The sequence below is a fragment of the Drosophila montana genome, unplaced genomic scaffold (assembly GCF_035044405.1).
Source record: "Drosophila montana isolate Dmon_TW-CO22-7 unplaced genomic scaffold, ASM3504440v1 contig_2081_1, whole genome shotgun sequence".
Lineage (NCBI taxonomy): Eukaryota > Metazoa > Arthropoda > Insecta > Diptera > Drosophilidae > Drosophila > Drosophila montana.
In genome coordinates, this window is record NW_026996991.1 from 1,010,166 (window position 1) to 1,034,377 (window position 24,212).

General features: G+C 39.6%; 2 protein-coding genes across 3 annotated transcripts in view; one reads left to right on the forward strand and one right to left on the reverse strand.

Moving 5' to 3' along the window:
• Positions 1-23,946, reverse strand: part of LOC135426637 (protein bunched, class 2/F/G isoform) — a 28,836-nt gene extending 4,890 nt beyond the window's left edge. For both annotated transcript variants that reach the window (XM_064679865.1, XM_064679864.1), the window contains exons 1-2: positions 23,861-23,946; positions 21,385-21,878 (exon numbers count right to left, since the gene is read on the reverse strand). In XM_064679865.1, the coding sequence (XP_064535935.1) occupies positions 21,385-21,534 (150 nt within the window). In that variant the 5' untranslated portion in view covers positions 21,535-21,878; positions 23,861-23,946. The remainder of the gene's footprint in view (positions 1-21,384; positions 21,879-23,860) is intronic.
• On the forward strand, positions 1,081-7,495 carry LOC135426758 (pancreatic lipase-related protein 2). Its single transcript, XM_064680040.1, has 6 exons — positions 1,081-1,663; positions 5,762-5,861; positions 5,941-6,095; positions 6,166-6,639; positions 6,831-6,984; positions 7,060-7,495. The coding sequence occupies exons 1-6, from the start codon at positions 1,612-1,614 to the stop codon at positions 7,238-7,240; spliced, it is 1,116 nt and encodes a 371-aa protein (XP_064536110.1). The 5' UTR covers positions 1,081-1,611; the 3' UTR covers positions 7,241-7,495.
• Positions 23,947-24,212: the final 266 nt, after the last annotated feature.

Genomic DNA, 24,212 nt, shown 5'->3' on the forward strand with positions numbered 1-24,212 from the left:
CTTCATAGTCAGACGCAATTTCAGTTTCAATCTATGCATAAATCATAGTCACAGCCGCCCGCAACTTGAGCAAAAATTATGGCGATTGATTAATGCTCTGCATATGCAAAACTCGACGCCTCGCTAATTGACCCGCGGCAAAAGCTGAGCAGAAGAAGAAGAAGAGTTGGCAAAAGTTGAGGTTGGTCAGAACCGCTTAAATAATGTGATTTGATGTTGCTGCTGTTGTTGTTGTCGCAGTTGTTGGCTACGGTCAACGAAAGGCGATAAGCATCATCAGCTGCGTAGAGCAGAGAGCATCTTATTGGCATAATGGAATCTAAAAGTCAGCACTCGGTCAAGGTGAGCCGGCTGGATATGATACACTGCCGGAAAAAAATATATAAAAGAGAACAGCTAAAGCTCGCTAAGCGGCTTTTTCAATTGATATCAGGTTCTAACTTCTTGAAATACTGCTAAGAAATATATTTAATAATCTGAATGTGACAAGAATTTATATATAGTATTATTTATCTTTGTTAAAAGTGTGGCAAATTCATGATGGGCTCCGAGTTGATCAAACAGTCAATCAGTCAGTCAGCCATTCAGTCAGTCAATGAATCATTCAGTCAGTTAGACAGACAGTCAGTCAGGCTGTCAGTCAGCACAAAGTATCTTTTGAAAATCAATTCTGGCATATCTGCAATCTTCCTGCAAATTTCCAACAAAGCTCCGATGCTCCTAAATTTTTCTCAGTGCAACTCACATAAGCACTGCAAACACAGCTCTAGAAGTGATCCCGTCCCCATCCTCCCGCAGCATCAATGACGGGTAAATTAAAGCCTGTTCAACTTGCTGCTGAACTTTGGCTTTGTAAGCGGCTCGTTGCCCGGTTCACGATTATTTAGCCGCCCACCCAAAGCGATCAGTTTGCAGCGATCTTCGATCCAAGCGCTTCATTTCGTATGCTAGGCGGGCGACAGGCGTGCGACATCAGGAAATTAAAAAGCAATTTTACGACTTTTCCAGCGTGTGCATGTGTGAGCATGCGCGATTAGCTAATCTAAATATTTGGCACAGGCTGAGGCGGAACATGCATGAAAATTGCGACGATCAAGTTCGTTGCCTCAGTCTTTTGTTTTTGGCATAGGGCCGTGCGAATTGATTTCAAGCTGCCACCCAATAAGCAATCAAACCAAGCCCGCAAACAGCTCAACAGCTTCTAGACAACGATCCCAGTCGCAGTCATCGCCGTCGTCGTCATCGTCGACATCGCTGGACAGTCAGCGTGCGGCTTGAACAGCGTTCAGTTCGTCTACGAAACTTGGCCAGAACAGAGCGTTGTTGTCGCTGCCTAAAAATAAAGCCGTGTGTGTGTGTCTGCGTGTGTGTTTTATAGACGCGCCCAAATACGCAGCGTAGTCAATGCGGAAGTGCCCATTAAATAATAACAAAATCAAATAGTTCACAAAGTGTGAAACTCGTGGTTGAGCATGTGCCAGGTTCATTGCACGCCCAAATTCGCTGGCCCCGCTGATAAAATATACAATAAAATACAATATTGAAAAAGTATAAAATATCACTTAAAAGCCAAAACCAATTCAACTTAAGTGCATTTGTTTATATTCTGCGATGGTTTTGCCAACTGCCTCAACATTGTGCCATGTTTTTACATTCCTGCTGGGTAAGTTTGTGCCATAAATTAGCAGAAAAAAATAAAATAATTCAAATATCTCTCAGCACCTAGCCCCACTGAGGTGTTCTTTGTGCCAGCTATCGAACTGTTTACTTTGCTTTTAGACACAAATCTTTGTGCCTAAGTTCAAGGCGTTGTGAATTGTAAATATGCTATGTGCTTGTTTATAAATAATATGTGTGTAGATAAGAGTGGTTGGCGTGTGTGTGTGTGTGTTTTGGTCACAAGTGCCAATTGTTGACATTTGATGCATGGATTACTTGGGGCCCGGCCTGGCTGCTTGTTTGAGGGCTTACTCAGCTGTGAAAGAAGGCCGCCTTGGCACTGGGCAGCCGCTGAACAATGGAACATCTGATTCGTACTAGCTTGTAAATAAAGTCAAGGCTTTAATAGTTAACTGCCTTAAATTGAGGGGGAGACATATGTTATATGGGCGTACCAATGTGTACAAATACATCTTGCCAAAAATTAAATGGAGCGTGTTAAAATAATTATGTGATATATTTATTCTCCATGTCTAAAAAATATATATGTGGCCCAAAACATTACTTGATCTTTAAATATTGAACTGTTGCTGCTGATTGACTGATTACCTGACTGATTGACTGATGAACAATGCACAGTACAAGCCATAACCTGGAGCTTGTTGAAATAATTATGTGATATAAATATTCTAATATATATTCTATTATATATGTCTAAAATATATATACCTAGCACAAAATGTAACTTAATCTTCATAAATATAACTCTGTTTGCTGATTGATTGATTACCTAACTGACTGATTGATGAACAGTGCACAGCAGAATCCATAAACTTTTGTGATGAAAGTGCAAACTAAGACTAAATTTCGGGAGATTCCCACCAAAAGCGTGAATAGTGTTTGTAGAAAAAATGTTTCTTATAAGCTTCACTGTTTGTCGTTATTATTAATTTTCACAGACTCATGTTAATGTATTTCCACTTGCAATGATAAAAATGTTAAGTGTATGTTATCTCTAAAGTCATAATAAGCTAATCATAAAACTAACCATCGAAGTATAAGGTTTACATGTTTGACAGCCTACAACAGTCCATTAAATATTGTAAATCACCCACAAACTCATTTGATCTTTTATCTAACGTCAAGCAAGTGCCAAGCACTTAGCTTTAAACATGTTTGAAGGGCGTATTCTTGGACATAATTAATGTATTTTTGGTTTTTGTCACTTTTCACAAATTCTAGCTTAATGCCAGCAATATTTAAAATATAATTTGCTTCATAAATTAGCTGCGCATCGCACTTGCTTGTCAGAAATCACCTCAAAGATGATTTAGAAGTCTGCCACTGCGCCACCCAATTCTTTAATGAAAAAAAACCCCATTAAGCAGAGTTTTATGACATCTGGGGCATCCCTCGGGCCCATTATGTATGGAGACATTTTATGGCCAGTTCAGACCGCACACAATGTCAGGCCAGTTAAGAATAACATAACATATCTAGAACTTAAGAGCCGGGCGAGGTGTGTGGTCAAAAAAAGTTCAGCTTTAACAATGTGATTATTCATTTAACAACAACAATAGGTGAGGCATGAGCTTTATAATTAGCCGACAGTCAACAGCAAAAACAAAAAACAAAAAAAAATAAAATAAACATTTAAATTAACAACAACAAAGAGTACATATTATTTAAATGCGAAGAAAAAATGATATTAAATAAAATGCACGGCGTGACGCAAAGAAACGTGGAAGCAAATGCGAATGCGAAACAAAACAAAAACAAAGAAAATTAAACAACAACAACAAAATTTATATAGATATAAGTCACAAAACTCTTCCGCTAAATAACAAAAAAAAAACTGATAATAAATTTACATAAATTCAAGTTTTCTAAACTACTTGCATAAAATCAAGCCCAAGTCGCGAAACGGCAAATGTTGAGCAAGAAGAAGAAGCAGCAGAAAATCAAGCTGCTAACTCAATTGGCCTTGGCTAAGGTCATGATTATTGTTGATTTTGGCCATTTAATCAAATGCAATCAATGCACAAACAACGCTAAATTTGTGTAGCAAAACAAAAGCGGAGAACAAAGCGAATGTGAATGCGACTGCGATTGAGACGGCGACGACGACTGCGCTGCCATTGACATTGCCTTGTTGACCCAGTGCCACGCCCTCGTTACAATGTCTCTTAGCTTTAGATAAAACACTTGATAAAAACTTGTTTTGCAGCAGCCAAGTGGGCACATTAACTACTGGAAGGCTTTGGTAACAGATACAGAGTACCTACTAAGACCTGATAAATTAAATTAAAATTAAATTAATTAAATTAAAAATTAGGCTTTGAGTTCATGCTCAATTCATTATTATATTTTAATGTTTAAACGATTTCTAAGCTCACAAAATTAAAATAATTTTTTTCCGTCTCTTTTTCTTTAAACATTTTTTTTAAAAGTATTTCAATCTTAAACCTCCCTTTTAAGCTTTAGGCCAGACCTATTTAAGCACTTCTTTAAAGAGTTCGAACTTTGATTTCGATTTTCGATTGCAACTATGTTATCGATTGTTGTTGCTGCAACTTAAAAATCGAAGACTTTGTAAAAGACTGAGTTTATATAAAACATTTTCAAGCAAAAGCTCGTGAGAAAAAGTATCCATTCTTAGTAATAAAACGTTATTTATAATAGATTCGTTAAGAATTTTGTATTTTGCTTTAGGTAAAAAAAGTAATTGCTATTGTGAAGTATTCGAAATATATTCCAATACCAAATGTAATTGCTAAATTAAGATCTGGAATACATTCATCGGAAATAGATTCATTTCTTTTCTTTGCCAATTCTTATTAGACGAATAAAATAAGAATAACAATAAAAACCAATAACAATAAGAAAAAATAAAAGTCGACGGTAAAAGAGCTTACTATAGCATGACATGTGAATAAATAAAAAGCTAGTGAAGAATTACCTGCAGGAAACGGATCTCAGCTTAGTTTTTCTCTTTTATCGAATCTAATAATTATCACCAGCTGGTTTCACTTTATGTTGAGCACAAATTAAGAATCTGCCGAGAAATTTGGTTACTTTAAATGTTTTTTATGTGTTTCAGCTTTTCAGACTATTTTGAATACCCTGTAAGTCATAAAAATGTCTTGAAAGTTTCCCACACAGTTTTAAAAAGGAATCAATATGCGAGACGAAGCCAAAAGATAGCTGAGAACTGGCAAAAGAGCAGCTACAAGGCGGGCGGCTTTTTGAACAGCTCTTACAGGGTATTCTCGTGGTGTCATATGGCCAGAGATTGTAGCCTATGCGAATATGCATGTGTATGTGTGTACTCGTTGTAACATTTGTCTCCGCTTAGACGTAATAAGCGTCGTATGCGTCACGTGCTGCTGTTTGTTGTTATTGTTGTTTTCGTTGTTGTCGTTGTTGCCGATGTCGTTCCAGCTGTCAATCTTGTGGTTGTTGTGGTCGTTGTTAGTGTCGTTTTTTTTTATTGGTAGCTCGCAGCTCACCATCGTAATACCAGATTCAAGTTCACGGCTAACTTGACTTGCGCCTCGCTTGGCTGGTTTCGTTTTAGCCAAGTTTTATTGTTGGTGTTGTTGTTGTTGTTGTCGCTGTCTTATTAGCTGCTTAATAATTCAATTAGCTGGCTCCAAATAATTGCTGGCATTTTTCACATGCTCAATTGAAAATTTGCAATCGTAAATCCGCGACTTTATGTTTTGCTACCCTGTTCACAAAACGCGTAAACGAGTATATGGATTTTGTGAGATGAAGTTGGAGACTTTTAATTTAAAATATGTACTCGTAGATATTATGCTTAAGAAGGTCTCTTTCGACTTGTTATACTCTAATTGAGGGTATTTTTTTTTGTACTCACGGAATGTGTCATAATGTATACATATTTTTTTTGATTAGTATCAACTTCCAAGTCTTATATTATATCAGGCTACTGTAAGCCATTGGACTCCATTCTTAAATTGATACTCCATTCTTATATTGCATTTCTAAGAATATTTAATTTTGTTAACAGATTTAACGCTGCTTGCAGTGTATTGAGCCGTCGGGTTTGCTTATGTGTTTTCGCCTTCTCTCTTTGCAGCCGGCTCACCCATCTTCTACAGCGCTGCGCCGCGTGGCAGCTGCAGCACCTGCTGTGCGATACGCGAACGCGAGGACATCAAGTTTCTGCTGTACACCAGGTGAGTTGGTTGGTTGGTGGGGCGTGTAGCGTCCGCGCGGCTCGTGCATATTGAAAGGTCATTTGGGCAACTCTTGCAGGAAAAACCGCAACGCGGCACAGCTGCTGCAGTTGAGCGACGATGTGCGACTGGCGCGCAGCAATTTCAATTTCAATTACCCGCTGGCCATCTATCTGCACGGCTTCTCGGAGTCCGCCACGGGCGAGAAGCAGAGCAGTCAGGACCTGAAGGATGGTAACTCAATTTCTGAATCTCTAAGGCTCTACACACACACACACAGCAGCTCATTCTATTTGCTTCACAGCCTTTTTGCGACGCGGCAATTACAATGTGATATTGGTCGACTGGAGCGCCATGGTCGCTGTGCCCTGGTACTCCAACGCTGTGGAGAATCTGCCCGTTGCCGCCCGCTACTTGGCCAGGTTTCTGCGCTATCTGGTGACCAGCGGGTATGCCGCGAAGCATATACATCTGATTGGATTCAGCTTGGGCGCCGAGGTTGCCGGCTTTGCGGGCAAACAGCTGCAGGAGTGGGGCATTAAGCTGTCTAGGATTACGGCATTGGATCCGGCACTGCCGCTCTTCGAGGGCAACAGCTCCAATCGTCGACTGAGTCCGAGCGATGCGCGCTTTGTCGATGTCATACACACGGATGGCGGCATTCTGGGCAATCCCACGGCCATGGGCCATGCTGATTTCTATCCGAATGGCGGACGACCATTGCAGCCGGGCTGTGCGCGGCAGGAAATCGCCAATAATCGCTGGCTGGGCATCATTAGTAAGCGGATGCACTTAAATTCATATTTACTGCAGCTGCATTTGGTTGCTCTGTTCACAAAGTGCTAGAGGAGAGGCTTGGTGCAGCTTAGTGAGCTCCTCCAAAGATCAAGCGAGCAGATTCTTGACACTGTGGACAGAGTATGGTGCAGTCGACTGCAAGATTTTCTGACCCGTCCTGTTTACTTGCAGTTGGCTGCAGTCATCAGCGCGCCTGGGAGTACTTTGTGGAGAGCATCGGTCAACCGTTGGCCTTTCCCGTCGAACGCTGTGAGCCATCGCCAAAGCTTGGCATCTGCCGCGATGGCAACGGACGTGCCTACATGGGCTACGGCGCCGATCCGAGGTGAGAGCAATCGATATAAATTATCTCAGCCACACAATCCATTCCAATTTTGTTTTTCCACCGAACACTTGACAGACTGCGCGGCAAGTTCTATTTGGAGACGAACGGTGCCAAACCATTTGGACGGCACAGCCCGTCGACAATACCTCAGTTGCCCATCTCCTATAAAATGACAGCGAATGCCTCCGGGGAAGCCGCACGGCTGCAGCAAGAGGATGACTACAACACGCTCAGCAACAACATCGCATTGACGTGACAAAATGTTAAATGTACCTCGCCCCCTTCACAGTTCCCAGCTCTGATGAGCTCCATCCTTTAACATGAGATTTATGTGGGTGCGCGTGATTTGGACGCACCAGAGTTGAAGGTTTCTCCCTCCACAGTTCTCTCTAGTTGTATTTGTTGCTTATCTAAGTAGTTGTAAGTTGTATTGTGATCTGACTTATAAGTATTGTTAGCACGTAAGCTGTATATGTGTTTAGAAAAGAAAATACGTTCGAATTGAATGGCATTTGGCATACGGCCTTTTATTGAGTTTTGCCTTTCTATGCGATTCTCAGCGGATTCACTTAAGTAACTCAACAATGGGCTTTTGAAATGGATTTCAATGGGTTTATCTCTATATATAAAACTGTTTGTCCTGACTGACTGACTGACTGACTGACTGACTGACTGATTGGTGATCAACGCACAGCCCAAACCGTAAAAGCTAGGAAGCTGAAAATTTCACTGTAGTTACCTTATGTGATGTAGGTGCACGTTAAGACGGGGTTTCGGGAAATTCCACTCGCAAGTGTGGAAAAATCGCGAAAAACGTTTGTATGTAACTTTTTTGTTTACCATCCGATCGGCCCCAAACTTATTTTCAAAGATCTTTGTTCAAATTCATTTGAGGGGTGTTTCGCACTTTTCGGAAAACCCATTCCTCCTTGGTGGAAATGGAGGTCAAAGATTTGGTGGGTGACGTCTCGCGCTCAAATTCATTTCCAGTGATCTATATGAAAAATCATTTGAGACGTGTTTCTCACTTTTCGCAGAATTCAAACTTCTTCGGGGGGAATGCGATTTAAAGATTTTTTGGGTGGCGTTTTAAGTTGTGTCCGATTTGCTTCAAACTTATTTTTAAAGCTCTTCATAAGAACTTAATAAGTACGTATTTCAGCGATTTGGAAAATTCCACCCGCAACAGTGGTAAATTGGCGGAAAAAGGTTGTATGAAAGTTATTTGTTTACCAGCCGATTGGCCCCAAATTCATATTTAAAGATCTATGTTTAAATTCATTTAAGGGGGGTTTCACACTTTTTGAAAAATCCTTTCCTCCTTGGTGGAAATGGAGGTCAAAGATTTGGTGGGTGACGTTTCGCACTCAAATTCATTTCCAGAGATCTATTAGAAAAATCATTTGAGACGTGTTTCACATTTCTCGCAAAATCTAAACTCCTTCGGTGAAAAATGCATTTTTTAGATTTTTTGGTGAATTTTAAGAGTTTTCCGATTTGCATAAAAGTTGTTTGATTCCCGTCCGATCAGTTTTAAAATCATTTTTAAAGCTTTTTTGATTTTATAACATACGTGCCACGGGCAAGGCCGGGTTATACCCGCTAGTTACGTATAATAAGGGAACTGATTTCTATGATGATGATGATGAAATCTATTAGTTGAGAAGCATAAGCGGGATGTCAAAGAGAAAATAATAGTTACAAAATATGATAGAGAAATGCTTTCGAAAGTAGATGAGACTTAATACGCGTAATTGTTTATAGATGTAAAAGGTAAAAGTGCTCTCTCTTTCTCCCTCTCAGTTAGTTATGAAGGTCTTTCGAATAATATTTTAAGCAATAAAATTTGCAATATACCTTGAATATTCGCCTTCAAATGTGAAAACGTGAGAGTTTACTCTAGTTAAAAACTTGATTTATTTTTATCGATTTTCAAGATTATTTACATCTTTCATCAGGAGGTTTACAGCCTATGCAATGGGGCTGCACCTTGTGCGACCATAAAATATAAATTCAATGAGGCTTTCAGCTGCAGCTTGCCCCCGCACCCAATTTTACTTTAGCCACGACTTGCCCAAGAGGCTGACCTAGTAAAATTTTAGTTTCAGCAAACGAAATTCACAAATCATTGAACGTAGCTTCAAATGGAGCGTATGTTATTTACCTAAGCAAATGGTGCAAATGCTGCTGGCTGCTGGCTGTTAACTGCAACAGCTGCAGCAGCAACTACTTGCAACTGCCACAGCTGCCGCAGGCTAAGTGGCACTGCAGTAAAGCTGTCACGTGCTGCTTGCATCGTTCGATGTTTTTCAAATCTGCCATGGCGGCATGAGGCAAAAACTTCTCATTAATAATGCAGCACACACAACACACACACACACGAGCCTGGCTGCACTCGGGTGTGCCAGCTACCCAGCTACTTGCCACAACTTCCGCTCGTTAAGCGTTGGCCTATGAAATGAGTTGAAAATCGGTCGCCGCCGCAGCTCATTGCACATTATGGCGCACATCCTGCCGGTTGTTGTTGTTTTTTATTTTACCATAATTCTAGGCTTATAGCTGTATTTTAAAGCGTTCTCTACTTTGCTAATAAGCAATTTACAGCTATTATAGTGCGACCTCAACCTGGCCAAAATATATTATTAATTAGTTTTTAATTATGCCGGCAATTGCTCATATTTTCGTTTGGGGTTCCGGCACCCGTTTCTACAAACTAAGTACAAATTTTGTTTGTTATTGTTTCTTTTTTTTGCGATTTTGTTCGCCTGGCTAGGACAAATATTTTTGCTGGCTGCCCTTGGGGGCGTATACTTAATATTTTATGTATATATATATTTATTTTTTTTTGCTGCTGCTCCTGCTTTCCCTTCTTTCTGACTGACTGCCTGCCTGCTGTTTTCTAAGGTTTCCCGTTGCGTCATTGTCGAAGCCCCAAGCACTTTGCATGTCGTATTTTGCTTTCGAATACCCTAAGTGAAGGCATTTTAATAAAGTAATGTAGGGCATTAAAGTGATCAGAAGTTTGAAAATAATACTGTTACATTTTTGAGAGGATAAACTTTGAATTATCTTAATACTCGAAATAAAATATAAATATAATATTGAATCCAATATAACAGAAGCGAGGACGCCAGTTCAAATCAATCAGCTATTTTTAATTCTTACATGTTTTTATTTAATTTATATTCAGTTGTAGCAGAAATAGCCAATTAAAAAGGAATTTGTTAAACTTTTAATTATATTGCTCCGAAATATATTTAATACCTTAAGAGTATCTAATCTTCGACGCCTTTTAGATTTGCGCGCTTTCTATTTTTTCGTTTTTTTTTTAGGTATTTTGGACAACTAAATTAAATTACTTGGGCTGCGTTTTGTCGTGAGTCACGCCTAAAACTAAGACTCAAACCTGCTGTGCCTGTGACGAGGGTCATGCGAATAACAGAACGTAGCGAAAATTAAAGTAGAACGCATAAAAGAAACACCAAAAACGTTTGTCCGCCTAAGAGTAGACCATAAAAAATGCATTAGAGCTGTGATTGTGTTGGGCAAATGTGAACAAGTCGCTTGTTGAGAAATCAAATTAGTTTACCTAAGTCACAATCCCAACATTTCCATATTTGTCAATTCCCCGGGCACATGTACAAGAGACCTTGACTAACCAGCTCGTATATTTCCTGCAGTTAGCATATCAATTATATGCGCCCGTCCAGGTGTGTGTTCGGGGGGCCAATTAAATGTGAGTTGTGTTTATGATTATCGTTTTAGGGGGTTGCTCTACGGCTGAATGGCATGCCATGACCATGTCGCACATGACAATGGCTTCTGAACAAGGTGCAGACACGTGCAAAATGAGCTCTATACTGGCCTGATAAACGAGCCAACCCACGCAACACACATACACACACCTCCCACACATGACACGGCGCTGAGTCATGGGCGTTGTCTAATGAGCTGTTGGATGGAAATGGGCCTCTAGATCCAGCTGCCACTTTACAGCCTGGCTGACTGATTGATTGATTGATGTTCAAATTGATTGTTGTCGTATTTGCCCTGTATCCATAACTTATTTATAACTCAACTCTCATGTAATTTAATACATTTCTTATGTATTTTTCCTTTTTGGGGCCGCCGCCTCATAAGTGTGTCAGACATTTTGACACCTCGAAGTAGGCTACTCAGAACATGAGTTTGCATGTACTCAATCAGTCAATCGTTTTGCTAGTCAGTCAGTCAGCCAGTCAGCCAGTTAACATGACAACACCTGCTTGTTTTTCGTTGGGCCTGCACACATTTTGCAATTTTGAATTCTAAGGAACTCAAATCCAATAAGGGTACCCGAAAAAAATTAATTAAATCGATAAGCTTTTCGCTTTGTGCGCACAGCGTCGCTTTTATGTTTACTATGCATGCTAGCAGAAGAGCTAAGTCAGCCTATGTGCTTGATTTACCCTGTACTGAAGCAGTGATAAGGAGTATGGATGCATACGGAGTTTATCAATATAATATTCGTTTCCATTTTATGGACAGAAATGAACTAACAGCTGTTAAAAAGCAGAATATGTTAAAATAAAAGATAACACAAGTAAGAAGTGTAATTAGAATCAATTAACAGTTATTTTTAACAAAAAAAACTGTTTGGCAGAAAAAAATGTAAACATATGCAAAAGATGTTATTATCAGCAAGTACTTTTTAGCAGAAACCTGTGATAATAAAAGCTGTTTTTAAGATAACATATTTTAAACAAATCTGAATCCTTATTACGTTAAGTTACAGGGCATCTTTTAGCCCAATTCTTTATTTAGGGCCCACCTTTGATAACTAGGTACTGGATGATATCTTTTCATAGAGCTCTGTTAGGTGCTTTTATTATGTTGCTTTCTATTTCAGCTCGTGTCCGGCGGCAGAGCGAGTGAGCGAGGCATAGTGGAGGCCAGCGGTGTGAGAAAGACAATAAACAATTCTATTATGTTAGACAACAACAGGGCGACTTACTTTCTCCTCTCTCTGCTGTGTGTTGTCTGTTTATTTGTTGCACACTGGCAGGCGCAACAATGTCAAGAAAATTGCATTAATATCAGTGACGTTTACGTGTCAGCGAGTTAATATATGTGTGTGCATGTGTGTGTGTGTGTGTCTGTGTGTGAGTTATGTGTTGTAACTAAGTGAATTTATTGCATTTAATATGCTTTTCATGTCACACAGCCGGAGCAGCCCTCAATATTTTATACATTTTTATAGCGAGCAGCAGGCGAACAAGCTCATTAAAGCGAACAAGATGTGCAAGAAGGGAGATTTATACATTGAGAGAGAGAGAGAGAGAGAGAGAGAGTGGGAGAGTGTGTGTGCTAGAACATGATATGTTGGTTCTAAATGTCCAGGATGTTCTAATTGCCGCACACATTAAAATCCAATTAAATACCATCCAACCATCTAAACGAAACAAGTTTAATGTAGGCGCCTAATTGAAGCCTGTAATGTGCAAGAGAATCCATGCCATACGGCCTGACAATGAAACAGGTTCCCAAAGAAAATTATACAAAAATTTGCATTAGATAGATGTCTGAAAAACTGATTGATTGATTGATTGATTGACAATACATATCGCTTAGTTTAAATTACATATTAAAGAGCTTATACAATCAATTTTAAATAGTAAAAAGTATAAGAAAATCAATTAAATTTAATAAATAGTAAAGTTAAATAGATGGAACTAAATAAAAAAAAAGACTGTCAAAAGCTTGTATATGAAGGTTAAATAGTAAGAATCATTCTCTGAGCAATATTGAAAATGAAAAAATAATTAAAAATTATTAAAATAAATATATTAATTATTAAAGTTTTCGTTCCTGGCTTAAAAATATAAATAAAAATATAAATATAAATAAATAAATAAACATTTGCTCATAATTTCAAACTTTCAATTTAATTTAACACAGCTTTACAGCGGAAACAACTATTAAATACTCTATAAACAACCGCTATGAAATTATAGATTTACTTGTTTGAAAACTGTGTGGGGGTGTGCCATGTTTATTGTTGCTCACTGTGGCTGTTATTTATCAATAGACGCGCTGGCTAATTGCAAAACTTGGCCAGACAGATAGCAGTGGCAGCATCAACAACAACAATAACAACAACTCGCACAACAACATGGACAACAATGACAACGAGTCGTGGGCCATGTGCGAGGACCACACACACACACACACACACACACAGTGCCTGCTAAAGTGCAGCCATAGAAAATTGTGACAAAAGTGTAAAATTTGCCAACTAAATAGCGCACACACACACTCACTCACACGCGCTGAGAGCAGCCTCATCAAGCGTAATTATGGCTTTTAGCACATACAACGGGCAAAAAGTGAAAAGTGGAAATTGCCGCTGCGATGCCATTTTGGTTTATTCATTGAAAGCCAGCTGACAGGAACTGAAAGCAGCGTTGACTAGGTAGAGCGGGGAGGGGGACCAGCGGTAAGGCAGGTGAATGGGAGAAAGGGGGCGGGGGTGCACAAGTGTAAGTGATATACTAGTTAACTTAGTTAGCCGTTAGTTGCGAAATGAGTCAGCGAAATGGCACATTTAAAAGTTGTAACAGGCGAGGAGTGACAGTCGGGGCAAGGGAGCTAAAGAACGGTAGAGGAAGGGGGTGGCGATGTGGTTATGAAAAGAGTAATGCATTGCCTGCTGAAAGCATATGAACTGTTTAGCTGTGCATGTGTGTGTGTGGGGTAAAAGCAGAGTTCGCCATTTATATATTGTGCCTGTGCATTTGGCGTGCAGCAGCAGGAGAGGGGTTCCTGCCGGGGCAGGGGCGTGGTTGCCCATGGCATCGACTCAATTCCAACAAGAACGCAGAAGTGCGCTTTTGTGTGACGAGTGCGGCACAAGAACATTTGCAGTTAAAAATCAAACGGGTTTTAAATGAGCTGTGAATGCAAAAAGAAAATAGAGCAAAAAAGCATTGCCTACTTTGCAGCGCATCATAAATTGATGCTAAAGCGTGGGCGTTGCCAGAGTCCATTTAAAACAATTGTCGCGGCGCGCAGTGGCAGCCCGATTGAAACCATTTGGCAGAAAAACAATAAATTTAATTGAAAATGCGGCCTTGAGTAAAGGGGCGCGAATCTGAGGGAATCAAAGGAGGGCGCCGAGCGGCCAAAGCAAACGCATTTTTTGTTTTTTTCAGCTAAAAGTGTTGTGCGTCCATTGTGCTCTAGTGCTTATGTGTGTGTGCGTGTGTTTGTATGTGTTTGTGTGTTGGGTATAGATTTTGTGGGCGCTTTTCCAATTTCGCGTCTTCCATTTCCTGCCATGCGGCGGCGTGCATTGAAAATTTATGACATTGTCCTTTTATATTTTTGCTACAAGCTTTTAGTTTTGTGGCAACCGTTTTATATACCCTGTAAGAGTGATAGTGGGGTAGTTGCACTTGAAGGTGGGTACAAGCCAGCAGCGTGCTTCCTATCGAGCAAGCCCAAAAGCTGCTGAGCGCACGATTGTTATGCATAATTACAGGGTATCTACAAGTTGTGTCTGGTTAAATATTGCAACAAAGTTTTTTGCTGCGCACTTTGAGTTATGCAGCGATATGGTCAATGTAGCCTTAAATGAAAACTGCAACTTTTGTGGCTTTAACTTTGAGCGCATAATGAAATGACATGCCAACGGCAAAATATACATCTGATTGTAGTTTTAAAATAAAGGCAAACCGGAGAGAGAAGCGCAGAGTAAGATAAAGAGTGAGAGAGATAAAAGTGCAGGGTATTTTGTTGCATAGGGAATTGCATCGATCTGTGTTCGAAAGTTCGCATAACAATCGAGTCTTTGGTCTGCAAAAACTCGTTTGGTTGGCTTTGTAACTTATCTATAAAGTTTCTTTCAACGCAACATATTTTTTAAAAGTTTAACAAAACTAATAATAATAATAACATCGAACCACAATAATTTCAAAGAGAGCTTGGGAAATGGCGAAAGTTACTTATATTAAACTAAATTTAAGTTTGTAACTTATCTAAAAGTTTCTCTATGCGTCAGATATATATAATAGCTTCAATAAAACGAATGATTAAGCGTTAAAGTTGTCAGGTGAGGGAATAAGCTGGGGAATAGCTAAAATTGGCATAAAAGCTATATTGCTTAGACTTATCTAAGTTCTCTCAGCAAAAGCAAAAACTTATTTTTAAAGGATTATCAGATCAGATTTAAAAGACATTTCTCTGATTCTTAGAGCAATCGATTTTGATTTTACCAAATCATAACCAACCCCTAACTTATCACTGAACAGGAGCCTTGGAATACCCTAAGCTATTTCACGCAACGTTTAGTATGCACATCAAGTCGCATACGCTATCTGAATTTATATGCTAGTCAATTATGAGCGCTCTCCAAGCGCCATTCAATGCTGTTCAGCTTTAAGCACCCGCCAGAACCCACGCAAAACTCTAAACGCTTCAATCAATGCAATTAAAATAAATGCTTCAACGACAACAACAGCAAGAACAGCCATATCCATATGGATGTACGTGCTGTACCTACTATATACACTATTGTATATATATGCAGGATTTAATAGCGCAGACATCGCGTGAGCTGCCCTAATGCATTGCCACACCCTGGCGTGGGGCGTGGGGCTTGCGAGCCGGGAACGTTGCGCCGGGCAACCCTTTTGCCAGGCACGTCGAGTGCAGCACGTGAGGCGAACGCAGAAGCTGATTGTAAAACGAAAAGTACCATGGCAACAACAACAACAACAACAACAGCAACAACAATGGCAGCGACTTGAACTGAAATGCGTAAACACTAAGGTTTAATGCACTCTAATTGCAGGGGAAGAGACAGCGGGCACGCTGCGGAGGGCGGGGCGCTCACGAGCAGACGGAAGCGGTCGAGACGACAAAGAAACTTTGACGGCGACATCAAAAAAGACTCTAAAATACACTGAGAGAAACTTAAGGCAAGCAAAAAGAGATCTTAAAAACAATTTAACGGCAGCTGCAACTTTTATAGAAGCGGCAGGTCGCCGGTTCAAATTCATTATTACCAATTTTCATATTTGCTTTATTTATTTTCATTAACAGGTTAATTTCTTCCATTTAAAAAAAAATATAGCTAATGTATGTTGAGAATATTTCGATTCCCTTTCGTTAGCTTCTTTTTGCACAGTGTAGAATCATTTAATAAAGCTAAATGCGCCATTGTGGGGCTGCTAGGACATTGCGTGCGCTGCTGCCACCGAAGCGGGTGACACAAAAGTTCAACCACTTGGCGCTTGGCTAGGAAACAAAGCAATGGCCGCCATGCGGATATCCGGTTGAGCTGCGTGTGTGTGTTTGTTATGGGAGTAGTGAACGTGTTTAACGGTCATCAAGTTGATTAATGTTTGATTTTAATGATTTATTTGGTCGCGTCTGTTGGCCAACAGCAGCAGCAGCAGCAGCAGCCAGTGGCCAATTGTGGCCTAGGGCTTACGTAAACAGGTAAAAACTATGTGGCCCAGAGCGCTGTATCAAAAGCACATTTATAACGTTGTAGTACATGAAAAAGGGCTGGCTTGAGGGGGCGTTGGGCAGGAACACTAAAAACGAAATTATTTTCAAACGCTTTGTGTGATTTATTTGGCTGTCTGTGACCACAAAACCTAACGAAACGAAACGTAGCCAAGGCCCAGTTTGGGGCCAGTTTTGGTTTGTCATTGGACAAGTTCTCTGCTGCAATCGGATGACTAAGCTAGTTTTTATTTGATTTTTTTTATGCCCGGCTGCCAAGTCAAATTTGGTGTGGTCAAACTCTCTGCACCTCAGCAATTGTTCGGCCAAGCTGCAAATTGCATGGGACCCAATAATAATAATAATCGGCAGCCGCAGTTCAGGCATTTTCTATTGTCGAACCGGAAGGTAAAGCCCATTAATTTCAAGCACTTTTCAATGTCGAGTCCTTGTCGTTGCGATTTCCGCTCAACTAAATTATAAATTTTGCAGGATGGCAAAAAAAAAAAATACAAGAAAAGCCAAATAAATATGTGGCAAATATTTGTGCGCGTGTCTATTTCTTTCTCTTGCTCTTTATCTATTTGGTTTATGTTGCAAAGTCACGCGAGTTGTCAACATAAAATTCGGTCTGTTTGTTAACATTTGACAGCGTTTGGCTTTTAAATAGAGACTCCGCGCGCAGGCTAGCGCCCCCTAACAACTGCCGTTCGCTAATCAACATTTAATGGCCTGGGACTAGGCCTGGTATGCGTCATATTTTATGCCAGTTTACATGAATAACATATCGCGCATACGCCGCGTGTCACAGAATATTTATGCATATCTTCCAACGAACATCTCATAATTAGAAGCCATCAACGCTCAGCAATCAGCTGTGGCCAATTCTGAGCCTGCGTTGGCATTTGGGAAATGTCGCAGTGGCAGGCGAGTGGCGAGCGCCTTCTCTGGCTCGTATACGTATCATATACGCAATGCCAGGCACTTTTTCGCCTTATGCTTTTGGGAATTATGCGAACTGATGATGATACTTCAAAGATTCCACTACTGTTTGTGGTCCTTTTTTAATGAATACATTAAAACTAATTTTTTACCATAATTTTTCATGAATTTAAAGTTTGGATGTGTGAAATTATTAACTACAGCCACTGTCAAGAGCTTAAGCAGCTCAGAGTTTCGCTATTAAACTTAACATAAGTCTGGCAGACTGTACCTGTATACACTTACAGTGACTGCCATGTTAGCCTTACACTTTGAAGAACACATACAGAAGACTTTCTCTTTCTGTGGTATGGAAATAAATAGCTCTACTTACCGTCTCATATTTTATATTAGGCTTCAGCGGCACATTCACTTACAGTGTGAAAATCACATTACAGTGATCTTGAACTGGTAGTATAAAATTCAACAGGAATCTGTTAAGCCCAATATTGCCCATTAGAATATGAATAGAAGGTCACAGATCAGAGGCCTCTAAGGTGTCTGCTTGAGTTCGAAGAACTATGTAAGCTAACATATTAAGAGCCACATAACAGAACGCATCGTTTATAAAGATATTAAGTTAACGTTTCTCAGTTATCTGTTCAAATGTGCGCAGTTATGTATAGGATCTGTCATATCTTTTATAAAGGTGTTAAGTTAACATTGCTAAAGTTGTCTGTTTTAATGTGATTAGCCATGTAAACGGGATTAAAGTATTTGTAATGTTAAGCTGAAATGTGAGCAGACATGTAAAGGGAGCTATAAAGAGCTATAAAACTCTTTGTCACATCTTTTAACAAGCTGTTAAGTTAACAATGCTCAGTTGTGATCAGCCATGTAAAGGGGGTTATAAAAGTATTTGTAATGTTAAACTAATATTCTGATGCTCCACACGAATTTTTTGTATTTCGCACGTGGTCTTAAATTTAATCTATTATTATTAAATCGACTCTCACCTTCAATAGAACCTTCACTATTTCGAACTGTTGCTGAAACATGTTTCTGAGAATACGACCAGCTTTTGCTTTTCCATGACAAGTGTCATAATGAGCTCATTGGTATACTTTGTCACTCTCTGCTACCTTAACTTCCTTCAACTTTGCCAGCTAATTAAAATGCCTGTTGGCTGTAGCACAAAATTGTTTAGATAGAAGCCTACCCTTAGCCCGCTCCACTTCAAGCCCTCTGCTTCACTTCATTTCTTGCCTTTATTCGGCCTCATTTGGGTTCGCTTTGAGGCGTTGCGCATAAATTTGAAGCCCATCCATTTGCAGGTTTCCCTCTTAGCCTGAAACCTGCACATGGCCCTTGGCATTAGCCTAATTGTTGGCCCAGACACTCACACATACATACACATCGCACTCAGGTGTACAGGTAATTTTAGTTTTTGCATTTCGCATTTTGCTGGCCATTTAATTGTAAAAGCATTTTAATACGCAGCTCGGCTTTTATAAATTTTTTCAACCTCTTTTCTCTAATGTTGCATAAAAGCATTTTCGTGTGCCAAGAGTGTGTGTTCGTGTGTGTGTGTCGGTGTGTGTTTGTTGTGCTTTTTCAAGGTCGCGTGCAAAAATTACAGTCACGCGTCAGATTTTATGCAAAGCAGGCAGCGAGAACTCGTCCAGTTTTTAAGTATTTTGTGCATATACAATTGCCCAGTTCACAGTTCTTGTTGATGTCCTTATATAAGTGTTGAAATGTATGTGTGTATATGTGCGTGAGTGCTGTTTATATGCCAGCCTGCCTATGCCTTTTGAGCAAGTCATAAATTTTCAACAAGTCTCGTAAAATCTCAAGTGAGCTTAACATTTTCCCACAGTGTCGCGTTGTTCATTTGGTTCTTGTCGTGGTTGTTGTTGTTGCTAACATGTAAATGGGCAACGCGCACTGTTTGTGTTTGCTGTCTACTATGAAATGCATATGGCTTACGTCTATAAAAAGCGCTGCTGATAACAACAAGTCGAAGGCGCAGGAAGTGCGAACTAAACGACTTTCGTGCTTTAAGTAGTTGGGAATTTTAAGAAGTGCGAACTAAACGACTTTCGTGTTTTAAGTAGTTGGGAATTTTAAGAAAAATTTAAAAAAATACTGTGAAAAGATATATAAAACTATGGATGTGAAAGTGGTCAACACAATGACCTGTTAAGTAAGGTGAAAATTTAAGAATAGGCAAGACCTTCGCTATGAGAACAACATGTTATCAGCTTTGGATATATTGTGGTTATAAATATTATAAAACTTCTCTATGAACAATGGGTAAGCATTTAGTTATTTTCATTGGATATATTGTGGATACATAGAGCTTATAAATATTCTTGAACTTTTACATACAATAGGTAAACATTTAGTTCTTACGTCGTCTACTTCTTATCAATGTATTCATGTTTTGCTTGCCTAATTTAACGAAATATTATTTCAACCATTTTCAATCTACAAACATTTCCACTTGATTTAAGCATTCGCATTGGTGTCAAGTACTCAAGTATTTTTGGTTTTCCTCCAATTCAACTCCCAGAGGCCCCTTCATATATATTTCTACACATTATTGCAATTCTTATTTGTTAATGTTCCCCATAGAGCAGGCCACATTTTGTATTTTGGCCTAAAATGCAAATAATTTCACACTTCCAAACACACTCAGGCACACACACACACATACACACTCGCATACATATATGAAATGTCACATAAATTTACGACACTTTTTATAGTCCCCCAACTTTTTTTTATTTATTGTTTCTTTTTTTTGGTAGCTTTGACAAAAACTAAGCTAAACCTCACCTTTGGCGATTTTTACATGTATTTTTACGAACTATTTGCTGAAGTTAAATGTGAGACCCAAGCAAACAAATATTGTACATAAAAAACAAGCACAACAACAACAGCTACAGCCGCAGGAAACACTTTAAAATGTCAAAGGGATGTCAGCAGCAGCAGCGGCAGCGACAGCTCAGCCGCTGCGCAGTCCACGCCTTTTGTAGGCGCTTAAAAGCTTCGCTGCGGTTGTTGTTGTTGTAGCTAATGATGCCTGCAGCTTTGATAAAGGCTGCCGGCATCATTCTACGGTTTTATTGCCAGTTTTATGTGCTGAGCATAAAAGGCGAATACACTGTAAAAAAAAATCCAACCTGCTTTAATATGCTGTGTAATCTTTTGCCCAATGAGGTTGAGAATTTCAAACAGGCAACAAGGACAGGGGGAGAGTGAGAGATAAAGATAAAGATTTGTTAACAGTTGCTTTGATATATCAACTCTGCTTGCTTTGCAGAGTTGCCAGATAGCTTAGAGCCTGACATGGCTACGGCGAAGGGGAGAATTGAATTTAACAACAATATCATTAGATTTCAGAAAAACTTGTTCAAAGTGTTGGCAGATTTTTAATAAGTATCTTAATGTAAGGCAAAACTATGGTTATAGAGATAAAGGGCGAGTTCTTAGCATCGTTGCCAGTTTATTCAAATATCCCTTAAGATTGTGTTAGAATTGAATTGAATTGAGAGAGGATAAAATTAGGCAAGATTTCCTTTGGATTTCGTTGTTGTTATAGAGTTGCCAGATTAAGCAAAGATACCTAACAAAATGAGCAATGTTCTCAGGTGTTAAGTTAGATTTTTACTTAGTTTACTTATAGAGATGCCAGATTGGTCATAAAATATAGAGGAACATAGATGAAGAAGGAGAAAGAAGGGGATAAGAAATTAACTTCACCTTCAGGTCTAAGAGCCAAAAAGAGGATGACCCCAATTAAGAGTTATATGCAGGGTTTCTCAGTTTTCGCATTATTATTTTTGTAAAGCTGCCAGACTTATCAAATAAAATTAGATTGAAAGCAAAGAGTGAGAGACTAAAAGCCTAATCGTTTGTTTTTCTTAGTGTATTTGTTGCATGTTAGCATACTTTTTGGGTGCTGGCCGATCGGTTGTTACTTACAATTTTATGATGCAGCGCGGAGAGCTCGCGCTCGGTGACCCGACGACTAGCTGCCTCGCGTCGTCGCTGCCGGAACTGGCTGTACTTGTAGGCGAGCATGACGCCGGGCAGGGCGAGCGCCTCCAGCGGTGATTTGCGTCCAAAGGGCATCCTTGATGGAGTCCTTGCCTGTGTGCTTGGCGAGTGTTGAATTATTGCTTGCAGGTTTGTACACAATTGAATTGCTCTCTCGCTCGCTCACTCTCTCTCTCTATCTCTCTCTCTCTCTCTCTCTCGCTCTTTCTCTCTCTGGTTAGTGTCTCATTATTGGGATTATGTAAGCACAACACGACCTAAGCATTATGTTGCTATGGACCCTGCGAGTGTGACGCGAGTGCTCGGTTATGTTCAGTCCATTTGCTTATCGACTCGCGCAATTTTCAATTTTCTTTGCTCTTCCGTTTCCTTCGCATGCTGCCCAACTGCAATTCACTTTGCATTCGATTTCAAATCACCTATGAAAACGTTGCGACAACAATTTATCAGAGGGCTCAACACGGTGATTGCATCCACTTGAATTTGAGTGTGTGTTGCGAGTGTTTCTGATACCCCTCGAGGGGCCACCCTCGCTAGGCAGCTCAGTCAATCACAGCTACGTGTGTCACATGTGTGTGTGTTTGGTGTATTTTTTTTCTGTATTTACAGATACTTGAGCCATAAATTGCGTTTCTGACATGGAATTCGCCACGAAATCACCAACTTGTATAGCGATTAGCTTTATTTATTGATATGGATTTAATGCAGGAAATGGGAAAAATGGAGCGAAGCAGGCTTATGGCAAACGAATGGCCAACAATTTAGACAAACTTTGTCAATTTCGTTTGACTCTGGATTGGTCCAAAAAGTCACTTCTAATAACCTTCTTAAAACTACTTTAATACAAAATTCATAGTTGTTTTAAATAATGTCTAAACTTTTTGAAGATTAAAATATATATTTTTTCATACATACCTATCTTTAAGAGAATATTAAGAAGTAGAAACTCTAAGAGAAATTATGTATAGAACATACAGAAAATACATACATAAGTATATAGAACAGGCAGTAGGAAGCATTTTCGAACCCATACAGTATATGCTTAATCGGAACGACAAGCTAAGTCCAACCTGCATGCTCAGTACAAGTTTATCATTTTTTTTTCGATATCTTCTCCAATTTTTGTAAGTTCGATAAATATCGATTTAGAGACTTGGTTTCTTAAGCGGAACTCCAAGAGCAAACTATAACAAACTTGGTAAGTGGATTCTCGTATAGTGTACATACATAATTAGGAGATTCACTTTACACAATTCCTCCTCCCCCCTTAAAGTCTTTCCCAGCCACAATAATTAATTACTATGTATTTTCAACATGGTCTATGCCATAACATAAAATAAATGTTTAACATTTCTTATATATATATTTCTACATGGAACTTTGTATAAAATATTTGATTTTCAAAAGATATATTTATCTGTCTTTGATTTGCCATTAATTTGTGCTCCAGAATGAAGATATTTTAATTATTTTTTATATTTAAATTTATTTTAATTTCAGAAAAGAAATATTCGAATTATATATTAAATTTATATATGCATATATATACATATATATTCTGAATATTAAATTTCTTTGTTGCAAGCAAATTTATTGGCAACAATTGGCTCATTGGTGGGGCTGGCAAAACACATTTGTCAGCTGCATTGGCTTGTCTTGGCTTTTGGTGGCTAGAACGGGCCTGCGGGGCGCTTATCATTATTTGTCAGAGTCCTAGCATTAAAAACGCTGATAAATGTATGCTTAAGTCTGTATCAAATTACAAGGCGCAGATGAACATTAATTTCAATTAGAAATCGCACGCAAACACACACGTACACTCGCACACACACACACACATGTTGTAAATCACAGTTTGTCGACTGACTGAAGCTGGCTGCGGGCGGGCGAGCGGACTGCGGGGATTAGGGAAACTGTCGCTGATTACACGCTGCGTTTAGTTTGACTTTTATTTTTATTTAAGTTAAGCTACACTCGCACACAGACACACACACACACAGAAACACACGCGCGCGTTAGGGGCAGAGTGTGAGAGAGACAGCGAGCGTGGCGCAAACTTTTTGCGTGCCACGTGCGTCGGCGGCGAACGCAGCAAGTCGAATGTCGCACAGCAGCTTCGCAGTTTCCCACGCAACCAACGCTGGAAGCTGCGTAACTGCGTTCGTCTCTCTATGTGTGTGTGTGTGTGTGCGTGCGTGTGTGTTCCAGCGCTGCTGGAGGTGGAGCCACTTGCACTTCCAGTGCAGATTGTTTATGCTGGCAGCACGCGGTGTGCTGTTTTTTTTTTATTTTTATATTTGCTTTGCCTTTCTTTTAATTTTTTTATTTTATTATTAATTTTTTTTTTCTAATTAAGCTGACGGCACAAACACGCAATTTTATTGCAATTAATTAAACTCACGAATTTTTGTGTTTTTTTTTTGTTTCTCGCACGTTACGTATACGCCGCGTGCGCTGCTGGCGTGCAACATGCAGCGTGGCGTCTTCGCAAACGACTGCGGGCAGGATACGCGCTTCCAGCAGGCCAAGCAGCAAAAGCAAAGGCAAAAGCAGCGACATATGCGCAGAAGCTTAAAATACAGTTAGCCGGCAAAAGTTTGTATAACAGTTGCGCTCAGCATGCGAGAGCTTCTTGTAAACAAAACGTCATCAAAATCCGTGTGTGTGAGCGTGTTTGTGTAAACAAATCACAAGCTGGGGGCACATTTACAGTTGCCGCAGTTCTCAACATTTGCGACACTTTCGGACCTGGC

What these genes read in the sequence shown, in the direction of transcription:
- LOC135426758 (XM_064680040.1), top strand. Translation starts at nt 1,612, where the DNA reads ATGGTTTTGCCAACTGCCTCAACATTGTGCCATGTTTTTACATTCCTG. An exon ending in CAGTCAGGACCTGAAGGATG is followed by an intron (nt 6,096 to 6,165) that starts GTAACTCAATTT and finishes TTTGCTTCACAG; the next exon opens with CCTTTTTGCGACGCGGCAAT. An exon ending in GGCTACGGCGCCGATCCGAG is followed by an intron (nt 6,985 to 7,059) that starts GTGAGAGCAATC and finishes AACACTTGACAG; the next exon opens with ACTGCGCGGCAAGTTCTATT.